At 42.7% G+C, this 17,214-nt stretch overlaps 1 protein-coding gene across 1 annotated transcript in view; it reads right to left on the bottom strand.

Moving 5' to 3' along the window:
* CDK18 (cyclin dependent kinase 18) overlaps positions 1-17,214 on the bottom strand; it is a 136,167-nt gene that overhangs the window by 26,218 nt on the left and 92,735 nt on the right. Inside the window, exons 4-8 of the mRNA XM_044286270.1 lie at positions 16,016-16,144; positions 13,997-14,053; positions 11,070-11,184; positions 2,790-2,884; positions 1,977-2,039 (exon numbers count right to left, since the gene is read on the bottom strand). Of these exons, the coding sequence (XP_044142205.1) occupies positions 1,977-2,039; positions 2,790-2,884; positions 11,070-11,184; positions 13,997-14,053; positions 16,016-16,144 (459 nt within the window). The remainder of the gene's footprint in view (positions 1-1,976; positions 2,040-2,789; positions 2,885-11,069; positions 11,185-13,996; positions 14,054-16,015; positions 16,145-17,214) is intronic.

The following is a 17,214-nucleotide window of genomic DNA, read 5'->3' as shown; positions in this document are numbered from 1 at the left end:
CAGCCTGTCTAAGCTTGTATTAGACCTAACGATCATACAGGCGATTGTTGGGTGGGAAGCGTTCCTTCCCAGCAATCACCTGCTCGCTAGCGGAGGAGACCACTGCTAATACATGCAGCGATCTCCTCCACAGCATGGGGGTAAGCAATCATTATGCCATTGCTCGTCCCCATAATGTCTAGTTGTTTGCCTGCAGCAGATTGTGATCTTTTAGCATGCTGAAAGATCATGATTGTCTGAACGAGAGTTTGCTCATTAATCGGTGGCAGTATTACACTGCCAGATGAAGGCTAATGAGCATTACTACTAATGCTTGTGCGCCATCATCTGGCAGAAAATCTGCCAGTGTAATACAGCCTTAGGCCTCATGCACACAAATTTATTTTCTTTCCGTGTCCGTTCAGTTTTTTTTCTGGACCCTAAGCGGAAACATTCATTTCAACGGGTCCGCAAAAAAAAGGAAGGTATTTCTGTTCCGCAAAAAAATAGAACATGTCCTATTATTGTCCACATTACGGACAAGGATAGTACTGTTCAATTAGGGGCCAGCTGTTCTGTTCCGCAAAATATGGAATGCACACGGACGTCATCCGTATTTTTTGCGGATCTGTTTGTGTGCATGAGGCCTTAGGTTTACGTTGTATTAGGATTAGTAAATCTGCCCCAGTGTGAGTTTTGACCAATGACGATAGTAGGCTTGTGATACAGGATGACCTTCAATGACTGAAGCTTTGAGCACAATCCACAGCATATTATATCTTATCTATTTCATAGAAATCATTTCACCTTGCCAACGGAGTAAAGCAGGGGATCACCACTCTGAGATCTGTAACTAATCTGTTTGCTTATGTAGCTGATAACTGCTTTGGCGCAAGTCATGCCGACTCTCAAACGAGAAAACACACATTTATTTTACATCTAATTCTGCTGTACAAATTTGCCTGGACAGAACCATCTGCTGGTCAGCTGACGTCACCTCTCAATGTTAGCCCTTACGCCACACTGTAGAGATCATGTACTTGATGGAGTTGTTTTTACATGCCAACGAGAATTGCAACATTTGTGACGTGTCTTGTTGGATATATACAATACAATTTTTTCCAATGGTTTTGGTAGATACTATATCTCCTTATGGGGAGCACCTAAATGGCGTGAGGATTCTTATAGGCCAAGCTCCTCCGGAATTCTGGGGACAGGGTATGCAAATGGGCTCTTACCAAGCTGTGCCTCTAATCCCACCAGATGTAAGGTAGCTATCATATAAGTTAACGTTCAACCTTTTAAATAGTCTTTTAGACATGACTTGGATAATAATTAAGCCAGCATCTCATCTGCAGACAGCTGTTTCGGGGTAATTGATCTTCTTGTGCTCTCTGCTTTGCACTGATGAGGGGAAATCACCCCAAAACAGCTGTCTGATCATATATGGGTCCATGGTTCTAATTTTGCGAATACAGTCTATCATTTTGTGGAATGGACATATGGATGCAGAAAGCACATGGATGATCTGTGTGCTTTCCGCATCCGTATGTCCATTCCAAAAAGGGGTAGAACATGTCCTATACTGGTCCACAAATGCGGACCACAGACCTACTGAAGTCAATGGGTCCGCAATAAATGCAGATGCAAAACAAACTGCTTCTGTATTTTGTGGATCCGTGATTTGCGGGCGGCATACAGTTGTGTGCATGAGGCCTTAACCAGGAATGGAGCCTACAGAGAATGCGGATCTGCTCCTGCTTTTGGCATACAAGTATTAATCATGTGAAAATGGCCTTGGAGAAGAAACCAAACTGTTGGAACGGATGGCACTTCACGAGGCAAATGGAGCAATGTGTTAATAAAGTTTAATTTTTTTAAAATGTAATTTAACCAATTTTCTGAAGAAACCCAATTCTTGCATTAGAGGAGATTGTAATCATTAAACATGCCACTCTTGATATTATATAGACACCAGTTCCACTTCATTGTCTCACCTTGACATTGTGCATGCACATCAGATTGCCGCAGTTGTCCAGGTACTGCTTTAGATCACTATCCTGTTAATGGCAAAAAACACGGAGTCATGGAAAGCAATAGGTACATATAAACTTTCACCTTAATGGGCTTGTCTAGCTTTTTTTACTGTCAGCAGCAGCCTATTGTACCTGATGAAAGGAAATATACTCCCCTGCTCCCCGCTGCTCTGTTTCAGCTCTTTTCATTGGCCTTCTGATCCCCATCCTGTAAACTTCTGGATGGATGGGGTCACATACGCCACTGCAGCAAATCACTGGTCTCAGTGGTAATGTGCCACTTGGGGACACATCATTGCTGAGGCCACTCACTGGCTGCAGCGGTGGGACATGACCCAACCCATCCAGAAGTTTATAAGGAAAGGAACTGGAATACCAGTGAACAGAGCCAGGAAGCTGGAACAGAGTGGAAGGGAGCAGGTCAGTGGATTTTTCAACAGGTGCAACGTGCTGCTACTGACACTTAAAAAATGTAAAAAATGTGGACAAGCTTCCTCTGCGGCATTGGGGACAGAGTGCGCGATATGTGCACGCTTCTTTCTCCTCGTTCTAGCAATCGCTGGGGGTCTCCGCACTCAGATCCTCACCGATCAAAACCTTTGATACAGAGCCAAAAATGGGGCAGCGTTGTGGGCATGGTGGGACTCTGGAGAGTTGAGTGCATTTTTTTATTTTATTTTATTTTTTGTTTTATGGGGCACAGATTAGCACTATGGGGGTTGTCAGCTCCGAAGCTCGAGAACGCCTTTAATCATATGAATGCATTTTACTTACCAGGTATTCAAAGACTAACGTTAGAGAATATTCTGTGTGGATGATGTCATGTAGTGTTACAATATTAGCATGTTTCAGATTCTTCAGAAGGGATACTAGAAGATAAAAGTGATGTAGGGTACAGAGTGTTAAAAGAGAATTATACTTAAAGCTTTCCAAGAAGCTGGCCATTTGTGTAACAAATGCTAATTCATATGTGAAGGCCCCTTTACACTGCGGCAATTTTCGGCAATTGTCTGGCGTTTTGCTCGTTCATCGGGTAATCAGCGGTACCTTTACTCCAGCAGATCATAGGTAATGAGCGTTTCTACGAACATTTGTTAGCCATTATCTGCCTCATGCTCGGGCAGTGTAAAGGGGTCTTACGACTTTCTCTGAGAATGAACAGTTGACCTATTCACAAAACAAGAGGAGGAGGAGACCATATTCTATGGGAGAAGCATAAACAACAGAGAAAGGCTACCTCTTTATTTAGTCTCCTTCTGGATATGGTCGCAGCTGAATGAATCAGCTTCTCGAACAGGGGTCATGGGATCCTTATTCTCCGAAAACTGTGAATTTCAGGGGGACTCTGACCTGTCAGATATTCATAGCACATCATGCGGGTAAGACATAAATGACTGACACGGGAAAAAAAACTATTTAAAGGGGTTGTCCGGGTTCAGAGCTGAACCAGGACATACCTCCATTTTCACCCAGGCAGCCCCCCTTACATGACATCACCGAACACTCAGATCCGCCCGGCAGTGTGTTATTGTAAACAAAAGATCCCGTGCCCTGCGCGATCTAGCGCAGGGCAAGGGAGGGCATTGGAGCATGAGATGCTCCGATGCCCACATCAGGGGTGCTGCCTGGGAAAAAATAAGGGTATGTCTGAGTTCAGCTCTGAACCCGGACAACCCCTATAAGGTTATGTTCACCTGGGGCCCTGGGGCTTACCGTATTTTTCAGACTAAGACGCACGTTTTCCCCCAAAGGTGGGGGAAAGATGGCAGTGCATCCTATAATCCGAATGCTAATGACCACTTCCATTATGGAAGTGGCCATCAACATGCAGAAGGCCAGGGGACCAATGAGGGAACTGCTGCATGGCTGTACTCACCCTCCTTATCTTCTTCTGTGCTCCGCTCTGCACTGTGTCCTGACTGCATACAGAGTCAGGACGTATGCATATAGGCTCGCACTATGCAACGTCAGTTCACAGTGCAGTGTCGGCCAGAAGAAGACCAGAGAGCAATAAGTGGTTCTGCACAGTAGCAGCTCCGCATGGAGCAGGCGAGGTAATTTTTTTTTATGTCTGATCTGAGGTCTGATTGGGGTCCTATCTGAGGTCTGATGTGAGGCTCATGGGGGTCTGATGTGAGGCTCATGGGGGTCTGATCTGAGACTCATGGAGGTAGGGGGAGGGTGTCTGATGGGGGTCTGATCTGAGGCTGATGGTTGGGAGGTATGATTTGAAGCTGATGGAATTTGGGGGTCTGATGAGACCCTGATCTGAGGTCTAATGGAGCTTGTGGGTCTAATTTGGAGGTCTGATCTAATGTCTGATGAAAAAAATTTTGCCCTTTTTTCTTAAATTCTAGGTACATCTTATAGTCCGAAAAATACGATAGATATGGTAGAAGTAAAGTAGATGATATTTTTTAAGAAATCTCATGCACACTGCATGCCTTTAAAGTCTGCAAATCTGCATGTTAATTTATGCTGTGGATATCCATCACAGATTTTTACCTTTGGGAAATGCACACCAAATCCACAGCAGCTACATGCAGATTTTATACGGACTCAAGGCTTATAGTCCATCTTGTGTGGATCTCAATAAAAAAAATAAAAAAAACAGGGAAAAAAAATTGTCCTTCTTTGAGAAGTTACAGGTTTGGTTCAGTCACACACCATGCTTAATGCATCTCCTCAACCGGAAACCCTATTGTACAACTTATATCAAAATCAACATATAATTTAGGAATACATTTATAAATGTATTGGAATTCTTATTCTACACTTGCCCGTTATTACATGTATTATGTAGCCCAGAGATATACTTGATTGCGACCAGATGACAGGTTTGTTGATAGACTTATCAGCTTAGCTATGTTCCTCCAGGGCTATGATTTATACTACTTTGTGAGAGTTCTTTCTACACCAGGTCATTTTAACCTGTAAAGAGTTGAATGCAAATCACCAGAGGAAGCTTTGCACAGAAGCTGAACAAGCAGAGCATGCAAGAACATTTGAGCTCAGTATTCAGCAGAATTTTGAATGCAGCTTTATTTGAGAATGGCCCTTTTTATGTACACTGCATGCACAGTACATGTAAGCTGTAAAGTAAGGTTTAGCTGTAAATAAACCCAACAAAGCCCACCCTATAATCGAGGTAATGTAATATATCTAAATACATTTAGAACTGTGATACAATGTCACACATTTTAGGAGTGGTGCATATCTGAAAGACATACCGTGTATCTATTGCTTCAAATGGTCCTGCTGCTAGAATTTATCTTAATTGCTATGTTGCTATAGAATATGTCATAGAGGAAGTCCAAAGAAAGGTCCTATTCGATGCCACCACAATACAAAAAATAGAAGCCTTCTATTTAAAGGAAATCTGAGACACGCCTCTCCTGGGCCGAGACCCCATGGCCCGCTACGTCACTGACAGGAGGTAACGCCGCTCACACTTGCCTTCAGGTTTGCAGAGAAATCTCGCGCAGGAGCATGCCCAGTGACACATTTGAGGCTGACATGAAGCACGCAGGCAGTCTTCGGTACTACACATGCGCAAGTTTCCTTGCAAACCTGAAGGCAAGTGTGGGCGCAGTTACCTCTCATAAGTGATGTAGCCAGGGGAGGGGAGGCAACGGCACTGATGGGGGCGTGGAGTCTCGGTACAGGAGAGGGCACTGGATGGGGGTGTTCCTGGGCACCATTGAAAGAAAATAACGCCCCTCTGGGCACCTTACTGTCTAATTTGCATATCATACAAAAATGATTTTCACAATATAGAAAACAAGAAATGCCAAATAGAAGGTACATCAGAGAAGGACATGTCATGTTCTTCATGGGAATAGTTTTACTTTATTAGTGATAATCCATGTGACAGATTTCTTTTAACCCCTTAAGGACACAGCCTTTTTACACCTTAGGACCAGGCCATTTTTTGCAAATCTGACCAGTGTCACTATAAGTGCTGATAACTTTAAAACTCTTTGACTTATCCAGGCCGTTCTGAGATTGTTTTTTCGTCACATATTGTACTTCATGACACTGGTAAAATGAAGTAAAAAAAAATTTTTTTTTTGCACCAAAAAATACCTAATTTAACAAAAATTTTGAAAAATTTGCAAATTTCAAAGTTTCAGTTTCTCTACTTCTGTAATACATAGTAATACCCCTAAAAATTGTGATGCCTTTACATTCCCCATATGTCTACTTCATGTTTGAATTATTTTGGGAATGATATTTTATTTTTTGGGGATGTTACAAGGCTTAGAAGTTTAGAAGCAAATCTTGAAATTTTTCAGAAATTTACAAAAACCCAATTTTTAGGGACCACTACAGCTCTGAAGTCACTTTGCGAGGCTTACATAATAGAAACCACCCAAAAATGACCCCATTCTATAAACTACACCCCTCAAGGTATTCAAAACCGATTTTACAAACTTCGTTAACCCTTTAGGTGTTGCACAAGAGTTATTGGCAAATGGGGATGAAATTTGAGAATTTCATTTTTTTGGCTAATTTTCCATTTTAACCCATTTTTTCCACTAACAAAGCAAGGGTTAACAGCCAAACAAGACTGTATCTTTATTGCCCTGACTCTGCCGTTTACAGAAACACCCCATATGTGGCCGTAAACTACTGTACGGCCACACAGCGGGGCGTAGAGTGAAAGGTGCGCCATATGGTTTTTGGAAGACAGGTTTTGCTGGACTGTTTTTTTGACTCCATGTCCCATTTGAAGCCCCCTGATGCACCCCTAGAGTAGAAACTCCATAAAAGTGACCCCATCTAAGAAACTACACCCCTCAAGGTATTCAAAACTGATTTTACTAACTTCACTAACCCTTTAGGTGTTGCACAAGAGTTATTGGCAAATGGGGATGAAATTTGAGAATTTCATTTTTTTGCCTAATTTTCCATTTTAACCCATTTTTTCCACTAACAAAGCAAGGGTTAACAGCCAAACAAGACTGTATCTTTATTGCCCTGACTCTGCCGTTTACAGAAACACCCCATATGTGGCTGTAAACTGCTGTACGGGCACACAGCGGGGCGTAGAGTGAAAGGTGCGCCGTATGGTTTTTGGAAGGCAGGTTTTGCTGGACAGTTTTTTTGACACCATGTCCCATTTGAAGCCCCCCTGATGCACCCCTAGAGTAGAAACTCCAAAAAAGTGACCCCATCTAAGAAACTACACCCCTCAAGGTATTCAAAACTGATTTTACAAAGTTTGTTAACCCTTTAGGTGTTGCACAAGATTTAATGGAAAATAGAGATACAATTTCAAAATTTCACTTTTTTGGCAGATTTTCCATTTTAATATTTTTTTTCCAGTTACAAAGCAAGGGTTAACAGCCAAACAAAACTCATTATTTATGGCCCTGATTCTGTAGTTTACAGAAACACCCCATATGTGGTCGTAAACTGCTGTACGGGCACACGACAGGGCGCAGAAGGAAAGGAATGCCATACGGTTTTTGAAAGGCAGATTTTGCTGGACTGGTTTTATTGACACCATGTCCCATTTGAAGCCCCCCTGATGCACCCCTAGAGTAGAAACTCCATAAAAGTGACCCCATCTAAGAAACTACGGGATAAGGTGGCAGTTTTGTTGGTACTAGTTTAGGGTACATATGATTTTTGGTTGCTCTATATTACACTTTTTGTGCGGCAAGGTAACAAGAAATAGCTTTTTTGGCACCGTTTTTTTTTTGTTATTTACAACATTCATCTGACAGGTTAGATCATGTGGTAATTTTATAGAGCAGGTTGTCACGGACGCGGCGATACCTAATATGTATACAATTTTTTTTATTTATGTAAGTTTTACACAATGAATTAATTTTTAAAACAAAAAAAAGTTTTAGTGTCTCCATAGTCTAAGAGCCATAGTTTTTTTTAGTTTTTGGGCGATTATCTCAAGTAGGGTCTCATTTTTTGCGGGATGAGATTACGGTTTTATTGGCACTATTTTGGGGTGCATATGACTTTTTGATCGCTTGCTGTTACACTTTTTGTGAAGTAAGATGACAAAAAATTGCTTTTTTTACACCGTTTGTTTTTTTTTTTTTTACGGTGGTCATCTGAGGGGTTAGGTCATGTGATATTTTTATAGAGCCGGTCGATACGGACGCGGCGATACCCAATATGTATACTTTTTTTTATTTATGTAAGTTTTACACAATGATTTCATTTTTGAAACAAAAAAAATCATGTTTTAGTGTTTCCATAGTCTAAGAGCCATAGTTTTTTCAGTTTTGGGGCGATTATCTTGGGTAGGGTATGATTTTTGCGGGATGAGATGACGGTTTGATTGTTACAATTTTGGAGTACATACAACTTTTTTGATCACTTTTATTAACTTTTTGGGGAAGTAAGGTGGGCAAAATTTCAATTTCATCATAGTTTTTAATTTTTTATTTTTATGGCGTTCACCGTTTGGGTAAAGTAACATGACCGTTTTATAGATCAGGTCGTTACGGACGCGGCGATACCAAACATGTGTAGGGAATTTCATATTTTTTTTTTTAATCAGTGATAAATGTGTTTTTTGATTTTTACTTTATTTTCACTTTTTTTCACTTTCTTTTTGACCCAGACCCACTTGGTTCTTGAAGATCCAGTGGGTCTGATGTCTGTATAATACAGTACAGTACAATATATAGTACTGTACTGTATTTTACACTTTGTCTGAACAGATCTATGCCTTTCAGCACAGATCTGTTCAGCACCATGGACAGCAGGACGCCTGAGAAGGCGTCCTGTTGCCATGGGAACCTTCCCCGTCTGCTCAGTTATGGCCAGAACTGCGCAGACGGGGAAGGGTAAGGACGGGGCTTGGGGGGCTGCCTGGGAGCTCTCTCCCTCTCCATTCGGAGGGGCTGCAAAGGCACAGCAGCCCCCCGATGGGAGAGGGAGGGAGCTCCCTGCGCTGTTAACCTTTTCCATACAGCGGTCCGTACGGACCGCTGTATGGAAAGGGTTAAACGGCTGACATCGCATCACCGATGTCAGCCGTTTATACCAGGGTGCCAGCAATGTGCTGGCACCCTGGTATACCCACTAGACGCCAACGATTACGCAATGGGAGGCTCCCGCACCGCCCGCACCGCCCGCAACCCTCCCCCTGCACCTCCCACCCGGCAAAAATCACTAAGGGGTGCAGGGGGGAGGGATACAGATGCATTTTAGGAATACTAAAGTTTCTGATCCCCGCGGTCAGGGACCGCGGGGATCAGAAACTGCAGAAATCGCAGCAAACCGCAGGTCTGAATTGACCTGCGGTTTGCCGCGATCGCCGACATGGGGGGGTCACGGGACCCCCCGGCGCATTTAGCCTAGGTGCCTGCTCAATGATTTGAGCAGGCGCCGGGTTCCGATCACTGCCAGCCGCACGGCAGTGATCAGAAATACACAGGGCGTACATGTACGCCCTGTGTCCTTAAGTACCAGGGCACAAGGGCGTACCTGTACGCCCTATGTCCTTAAGAGGTTTAAAGGACATATTTTCAGGGAAATGTTCTTGAAAGGAAATCTGTGACCACGATTCTGGACTATTACCTGACATAAGATATGAGTAGTACTGCAGATAAGGGTTTTTTGTTTTCCTACTGTCCTCAGTAAGCTCTCAAACTTGCACTGAAATACACAGTCCCTGACTGCTCTGCCATGCTAACATAATGCAGAGGACACCTGTACATATGCACAGCAGTCCCAACAATATATTTTGCACAGCTGACAGCGGGGGAACAGGAGGAAGTAGGAAAATAAAAAAATAGTGATCTGGACTCCTTATCTGCAGTACTGAAGATAATAGTCCAATATTCTGGTGTCAGATTTCCTTTAAGGGATGATCTGTACGTGATAGCAACTATCAGTGTCATGGGGAGCCGGAGGCGCACTCTCCCTTCTCAGCGCCGCCAGCATTTCACGCGCATAGTGGAGCGAGGATGAGGCCAGCGTCCTCGTCTCCATGGGACCAGGGGGGGGGAATCCGGCCGCGCATGCCTCATAGGCGTGGCCGGCGTCCTCCGTTGCTCAGACAACAAGCAGAAGGAGAGCTTAGCACCGATGATGATGATCAGCGCTCGGCTATGTTGGGCTGTGTTATGCGAGTCACGTGACCCTGGTCACTTCATGTGACTCACCAGTACCAGTCTGGGCTATTTAAACAGGCAGCCTGCTGGACACAGGTTGCTTGTGATTGGTCTTTCTACCTTCACCAGCGTTCCTAATTCCCTTGCTGTTGTGTTTGGACCTCGGCTTTGTTTCTGACCTAGACCTTGCTACCTCCTTGGAATTGACGTGACCTCTCGGTTTCTGACTTCGGTTTGTTTTGACCTTGCTATTGTGTTTTTCCCTTGTGTACCCGTGTGACCTCCTGGCTTTGACCTTTGCTTGCCTGACTCTGTTACGTATTACTTTAGCACCCTTCAGGCCCCTGCAGGTATCTAAGCTGGGGATGGCCGCCAAGTTGTACGCCGTGCAAGTAGGTAGGGACAGAGGTGCGGGTGGAGATCAGGGCTGCACTCTTCCCTCCCTACATGACAATCAGATTTCAAACTTACCCCTGAAGTGATATTTTTTATTTTTACAATATGTATTGTCATGTAGAAGCAAACGGAAATCCAGCATTTCGAACAAAAGTCCTTACTCGTAGCACTTTATCTTTAAGGCCCTATTACACCGGCCCATAGAGTGAAAGATAATTGGGAATGACCGTTCATATGAAATGTTCATTCGCAATCATTGTCTGTTTGTTAGCTGGTTTTACATGCAGCAATCATCGCTGCTGTAGGGGGATGAATGATCGTTGCTGCGATCATTTGTTCCTTTCCTTCCTTACAGTTTCATTATTTACGGGCAGCACATGAATATTTATGCACACGATGTGCTGCCCTTGGACAGTGATATTTTGATAGAATCTTTTCGCAAATGAGCGTTTTTTGGTCTGTCAGCTGATGCGCAGCTCATTGACATGTGCCAATTATCAGGAATAAGCATTTGTAGGAACATTTTTCTTGATAATTGGTCATTGGCCCTATCTAATTCATCACATACCTTCTCTTATTGCTGTGCATGGTGCGCCCTCTTCATGCTCCAGTCTGATTTCCTTTAGGGCCACTAAATTCTCTGTGAGCTTGCTTCGTCCCTTAAACACAGTGGCATATGTACCCTAAAGCAGAGGTGACAAGACAGAAGTGCTGCTGTAATGCAAATGTGGTAGTCAATGGAACAGTGCAAGGACTGAATAAAATATTGGGGGAAAATCTACAAAATATTCAGTGAATAGAAGACAATAAAAATGTCTCACCCCAAGACCATTACTTTAACTTGCTGTCCAAAAGCATTACCTGTCTTTTTGGCAATAGCAACCAATCACAGCACAACTTTCATTCCATATACTTAAAAAAAATTAAGCTGTGCTGTGATTGGCTGCTATGGGCACAAAGACAGTTATTCTTTCAGACAGCTTTCATAAATCTGCCTTATGAAATTGGTATTCCCATCTCAGACAATGCAGGCATATCGCTAGGATATGCCCCATTGTCTGATAGGTGCGGGTCCCACCGCTGGGACCTGCACCTACAACGAGAATGGAGCAGCGAGAGCTGTGGCTGGAGGACCCCAGATTTCCTGGGGTCAATCTACCACCTAGCGCTGCTCCCATAGAAGTGAATGGGAGCACACGCGCGGCCCCTGCTCCCATTCACTTCTATGGGGCAGATGGAAATAGCCGAGCCAGCGCTCGGCTATTATCGGTGGCCCCATAGAAATGAATGGAGGGCGGCTGCGCATGCGCCCTCCGTTCATTTCCCCGCTGCGTTCCCACCGCTGGGACCCGCACCTATCAGACAATGGGGGCATATCCTAGCGATATGCCCCCATTGTCTGAGATGGGACAACCCCTTTAACTATATTTACTGTGCAAGTCACTGACACGGTGACAGGCAGGTATACTGAATGTCACCTCTGCAGCCAATCACTCTCCTCAGCATTATACAGTTGTGGGCAGTGATTGGCTGCAGCGGTCAAGTGCTGTATACTGGCATATCCCCACTGCATTTTGTAAAGAAGCAGCATCAAGGAGGACTTGACTAGTGCCACAGAAGACAACACTAAGCAAAGGGGTACTTTAAATATAGGATTATTTTTTTTATATCAGGTATTACCGGAAATGAAAATACAGGACAACTGTTAGAAATATAAAGGGACCCCACCATCAATTTTTTTTTGATGTTACTAAAAGCCTAAGTGTGAATATTCAATGTAATTTTAGTTCGCAAAAAAAGATGGTGAATGCTTTTCTGGATATATTTTTTTAAATCACTCCATGTATTCTACTTCCTGACCTGGCTCTTAACTTCCTCTTTTGTTTGAACTTTTAGCACAGCAAACTGCCTCACTTGACTTTCTCAGTCAGACCATTCACTGCGGCTAAAGAGGGAAGAGGGATGGGTGGCTCAGTTAGAGCATCACATATTACACTGATAAGCGCAATGCTCTTCTATGGTATCTTTATCTAGACTTATCAAGAGAACAATAGAGCTATCATACTGTTATCCTAATTCTACACTTACTATTATACTTACTATACTACCAAGAGGCTGTTGCGACATAGAAAGCTGTACGCAGGGGTATTTATCCGGCCTATTCTTGGCATATTTGCTGGGTAGCTGCCGGATCTCCGCCGGACCCCATCATAGTTAATAGAGCCAGCAGGCATTCAGGCAGTGTCCGATCTGTGAACGCTAGTGTGAAACTAGCCTAACAATGGGATACCTTTCTATATAGCAGTGATGACTGATACAAATGGAAATATTTTTTATTTAATCTTCAGGGGTACAGTACTCCTGGAATTAAAAAGTAAAACAGACAAAACTTCTTAAAAAATAGTTTCTGTGAATATTGAGCTTAAAAATACCCCTTTCTGGCAGAAATTAGAGATCACTTTAAGACGGTCTATAGTCTGCTTCTTATTTTCAGATTGCACACTGCTATAACAAGCAGTCTACTGCTGTCTTATATCTAAGGAAAAGCAGGGAATGTGAAATGATCCTAGTTCCCTGGTTAAAGTGTAACTGTCATATTTTCTTTTATTTGCTAGTTTATTAGATCTAGGCATGTATACCTCAGTTAGTGTGTCAATGATTGCCAAAATATCTGTTATTACCTTATAATAACAGCTTTCATTAATGTCCCCTGTCCACTGGTCCCTTAAAAGACTGCTGCTATGGCTTGTCTGTCTTCCCTTTAGTATAAACAGAAGACAGAGAGGCACTGCAGGCCTGCATCAGGCTTCAGAGTGAGGAGGCGTGTCTCTCAGTAATCCAATCTGATTGGCTAGCAGGACTTTGGGTTTTGGCCTCAGAGAACTGGCAGAGGAGACATCTTGAGAAGGTCCTCATTTTGTAGGGGTTTAAACAGTCGTAACTAAGGAAAAAACTCAAGGAAAACAGTGGTATGTGAAGAAACTAAAGATTGCTTTATGACCTACAGTAAGCTAAAATTTATTTTTGGATGAAAACATGACAGTTACACTCACAGTTCCTCATCATCAATAACAAAAAGTTTGTGGAAAAGTATTTCAAAGCTGAAGATAGTTTTAAATATAAAAGCCTTTACTCCTGTAAAGTGATCGCCTTCCACTTTACTGCACGTGAATATCTAAAATGAAATGGAAGACATAATCACATCTTCACTAAGACGGGAGAAATATTGGCAATTCTGTTCATTACCTAACCAGCTTGGGTCGATATTTTTGTTCTTCTTTGTTACCACAAAAGATTAATGTTGCTAGAAGTTTCATCCTTCACAATGTCAGCAAGACAGACAAAGCAAATCTATACCTATGTGCGCTAAACATCTGCAGAGAACTGATCTATTTCTGCATAAGGAGTAGACATAAAACGACGTGCCTTCTAATATTGAATTATGCTAAAATGGCGGATAAACAGAAGTGAATAAAAAAAGGCATTCGTTCTCACCTCTCCTAGTTTATCCAACTTCACGTACGTTTCCAGTTTTCCAAATCCAATATCTGACTGTAAGCAACATGCAGATTAGTATACATTCTGATTATCAGCATCCAAAGTTACATTATGTTGGCCTTATCACAGCAGAATGTTAGTTTAGTTCTATAAAATAATTAAAATTACATTTTTTTATAGGCCAACTGCAGGGATATTGTTAAAAAAAAAACGAAAAAAAACTTAAACTTACCTTCCCAAGTCCCCTCCGATCTAGCGCTGCCGCCTGATCCCCTCCGGCTGCAGCTGCCATATACCGATGAGGCCAGTGATTAGGTTATATATGGAAACCAACCAAAAGGAGTAGGTCAATTAAGTACAAAAACACTTTTTTGATTACTTCAGTATTATAAGTGTTTTTGTACTTAATTGACCCACTCCTTTTGGTTGGTTTTCAGTGATATAGTTAGGGTGGGCCCTGGACTTTATTCTGGGCTATATATAGGTTCCCTAGGTTATATATGGGACATCACTGCTGCAGCCTGGCAGAGTGGACCAAGCAGTGCTGTTGGATCGAAAGAGGCTCAAGAATGTAATTACATTTTTTTTTCTTTAATTATTTTAACAATGTCCCTGCAGGTGACCCATAAAAAAATAAGCTTGGAAAAACTCCTTTAATATACAATATCATGTAATGGGCTGGACAAATTAACACTCAGTTTTATATATGTAACGTCTATTTATGTAGAAATAATTTCTGGAAATCTAGTGGTCATGCAGTGTACATAACAAGCAAGAAAAAAAATTAAAATTTTCAGCCTGCAATAAAACTGAATGTTAATGAGTTAATGGCAGAATTACAGGTATATTGTGCTGCGTGACCAAGATAAGCAGCTTCGCACAATTAGCAAGGGGAAGAGTTTAGACAGCTTAGGCTACATCCACATCTGCGGTTATAATTCTAGCCTCCTGTTCCGTCATAGGAACAGAAGCTGGAGACCACTGGCGCCCGACAGATCCCATTTATTATGATTGGGTGCTGCCCGGTTTACGCCATGAATAATGACTTTCTGATGGAAAAATACGTCCACATCAGTGAGAATAGAAGGAGATTTTTGCGTTATCTGGGAGGGCTGCTGCTGTCACTAAACATCTCCACCCCCAGACTTTAGTGCTGTTAAGAGAGGGTTGGGGGCATCACTGAAGATAAATTCAAGTAGTAAATAGAACAACACTAATCAAATTCCACACTTCGGACTCTTTAACACGAGCGGATCCTGTGCGAGTAATCCGTTGCGTGAAAGACAGCCAAGCCCCGCTCTGGACAGCAGAGACACGGAGCCTTAACATGATTGATAATGCTCTTTGCCTCTCTGTGACCTTTTTACTACAAAATCACGGTGACATCTTTATCTCACTGTGATTTTATAGTAAAAAGATCACAGAGAGGCACGGAGCATTAACATGATTGTCTCTGCTGTCCGGGGCGGGGCTTGGCTGTCTTTCACGCAGTGGATTCCATGCACGGCATAGGCTCGTGTGAAAGAGCCCTTAGGGGGGGATTTATCAAGATTGGCGCTTTCTATGCCGGTCTTGATATCCCCTATGCTGCTGGAGGATAGGCCAAATTTATGACGAGGTGCAGGCTTCTTCATAATTTAGGCGCATCCTCCTGCAGTCTGTGCGCCTAACCAGAAATCTACGACAGCTCAGAGCTGCCATAGATTTCCGGCTTTACGCCAGAAAATTTGTGTAAATGAAGATAAATTTGTAGCGGCTGCTGGCCCTGCCCCCTTCCCGCCCTTGTCATGACCCCTTTTACAAAGGTGGCGAGGGTGGTGAAAAAAGGGGAGATGCAACAATTTTTCACACCTGCGACTTTTTTCAGGTGCACGGGGAATGATAAATCTCCCCCTTAGTTCTTCTAAATGAGCCAAAAAACCTACTACTATTGAAGCATGTAAGGAAATATCAATAAAAGCACTGAAATGGAATATATGGTTATGAAATATATTGTTTAGCTTTGTGTGCACTAACCAAGGACGCTCTTCTTGACATTCGACTTTCATGTTTTGGAAAGTCTTCCGGACTATTCGTCTGCAGTTTTTCAAGAAGCTCTGGTGGTAACCGGAGGTCCACAGGTAGCGAGAATGGTTTACCCACATGCTGTAGAGGAAATACAGGCATGTTATATCACTTGGACAAATTACAGGCAAACTAAATATAAGAAAAAAGCATAATGGTTTAAAGAAGACCTGTCACTTTTCCTGACATGTCTGTTTTAGCAACTACTTGAAATCCCCAAGTCCCAATCTCCCTGTGACAATTTGGGAGCGTTTATTATTATGACCTTGTTGTACTATTCCTTGATTATTTCTTCTAAAGGTTCTGACTGAATTGCAAGCGGTTTGCAATGAAAGTCCAGATGGGTGTTACCAGTTGGGGGAGTGTCCTTGCACAGTCTAACACTTGACACACCGATTGGATAATGTCAGACTGTGCAGGGACACCCTCCCAACTGGTAACACTCATCTGGACCTTAATTTTAGACTGCAGGCAATTCATTCTAAAGTTCCAAACAAATAGTACAGCATAGTGTCAAAAGAATAGATGCTCCAGAATTATTATTACAAGAGGAATGCAAGTAGCTGCTAAAACAGGCAATTCAGGAGAAATTACGGGTCCTCTTTATACTAAGTTCAGCGAGAAGCACTACAGAAACATAATTACCACAGACAAAAAAAAATGCCGCAGGGTAAAGCTACAACAAGTGAAAGTGTGAGGGACATGATGTGTTAAATAATAGCCACTGTCTGTCACGAAAAAATAATGAACACTATAGTTCACCAACCCTCACTGGCAATTCTGCATTGACTTTCGGCTCTCACCGCCTCTCACAACCACACTTCTGAACAATTCCAGTGTATTCAGGATCCACCTACTCTAGACGTTATTCAGGGGATCAAACGCTGGACTAACTTAGAATAGAAGTACTGGGAGAAGACGAATACCTCAACCCGAACTGCAGGTATGGAAAAGGGTGGCCAAAGGCGAGTGAATTGCAGTACAGGTTTCCCTGGTTATTCCAGAAACCAGATCATTATAAGTGTAAACTGTTGTCAGATGAACACCAGCGCCCTACTGATGACTGGTTAAGCCTTACCTTCACAAAGAGTTAAATAGCCCTACCTATGTAATGTCCACCTTGGTAATGTTTCAGATAACAAATGCTGATC

This window comes from Bufo gargarizans, chromosome 3 (genome assembly GCF_014858855.1).
Source record: "Bufo gargarizans isolate SCDJY-AF-19 chromosome 3, ASM1485885v1, whole genome shotgun sequence".
NCBI lineage: Eukaryota > Metazoa > Chordata > Amphibia > Anura > Bufonidae > Bufo > Bufo gargarizans.
The sequence above is the reverse complement of the archived record's forward strand: the minus strand, read 5'-3'. Positions and strand labels throughout refer to the sequence as shown.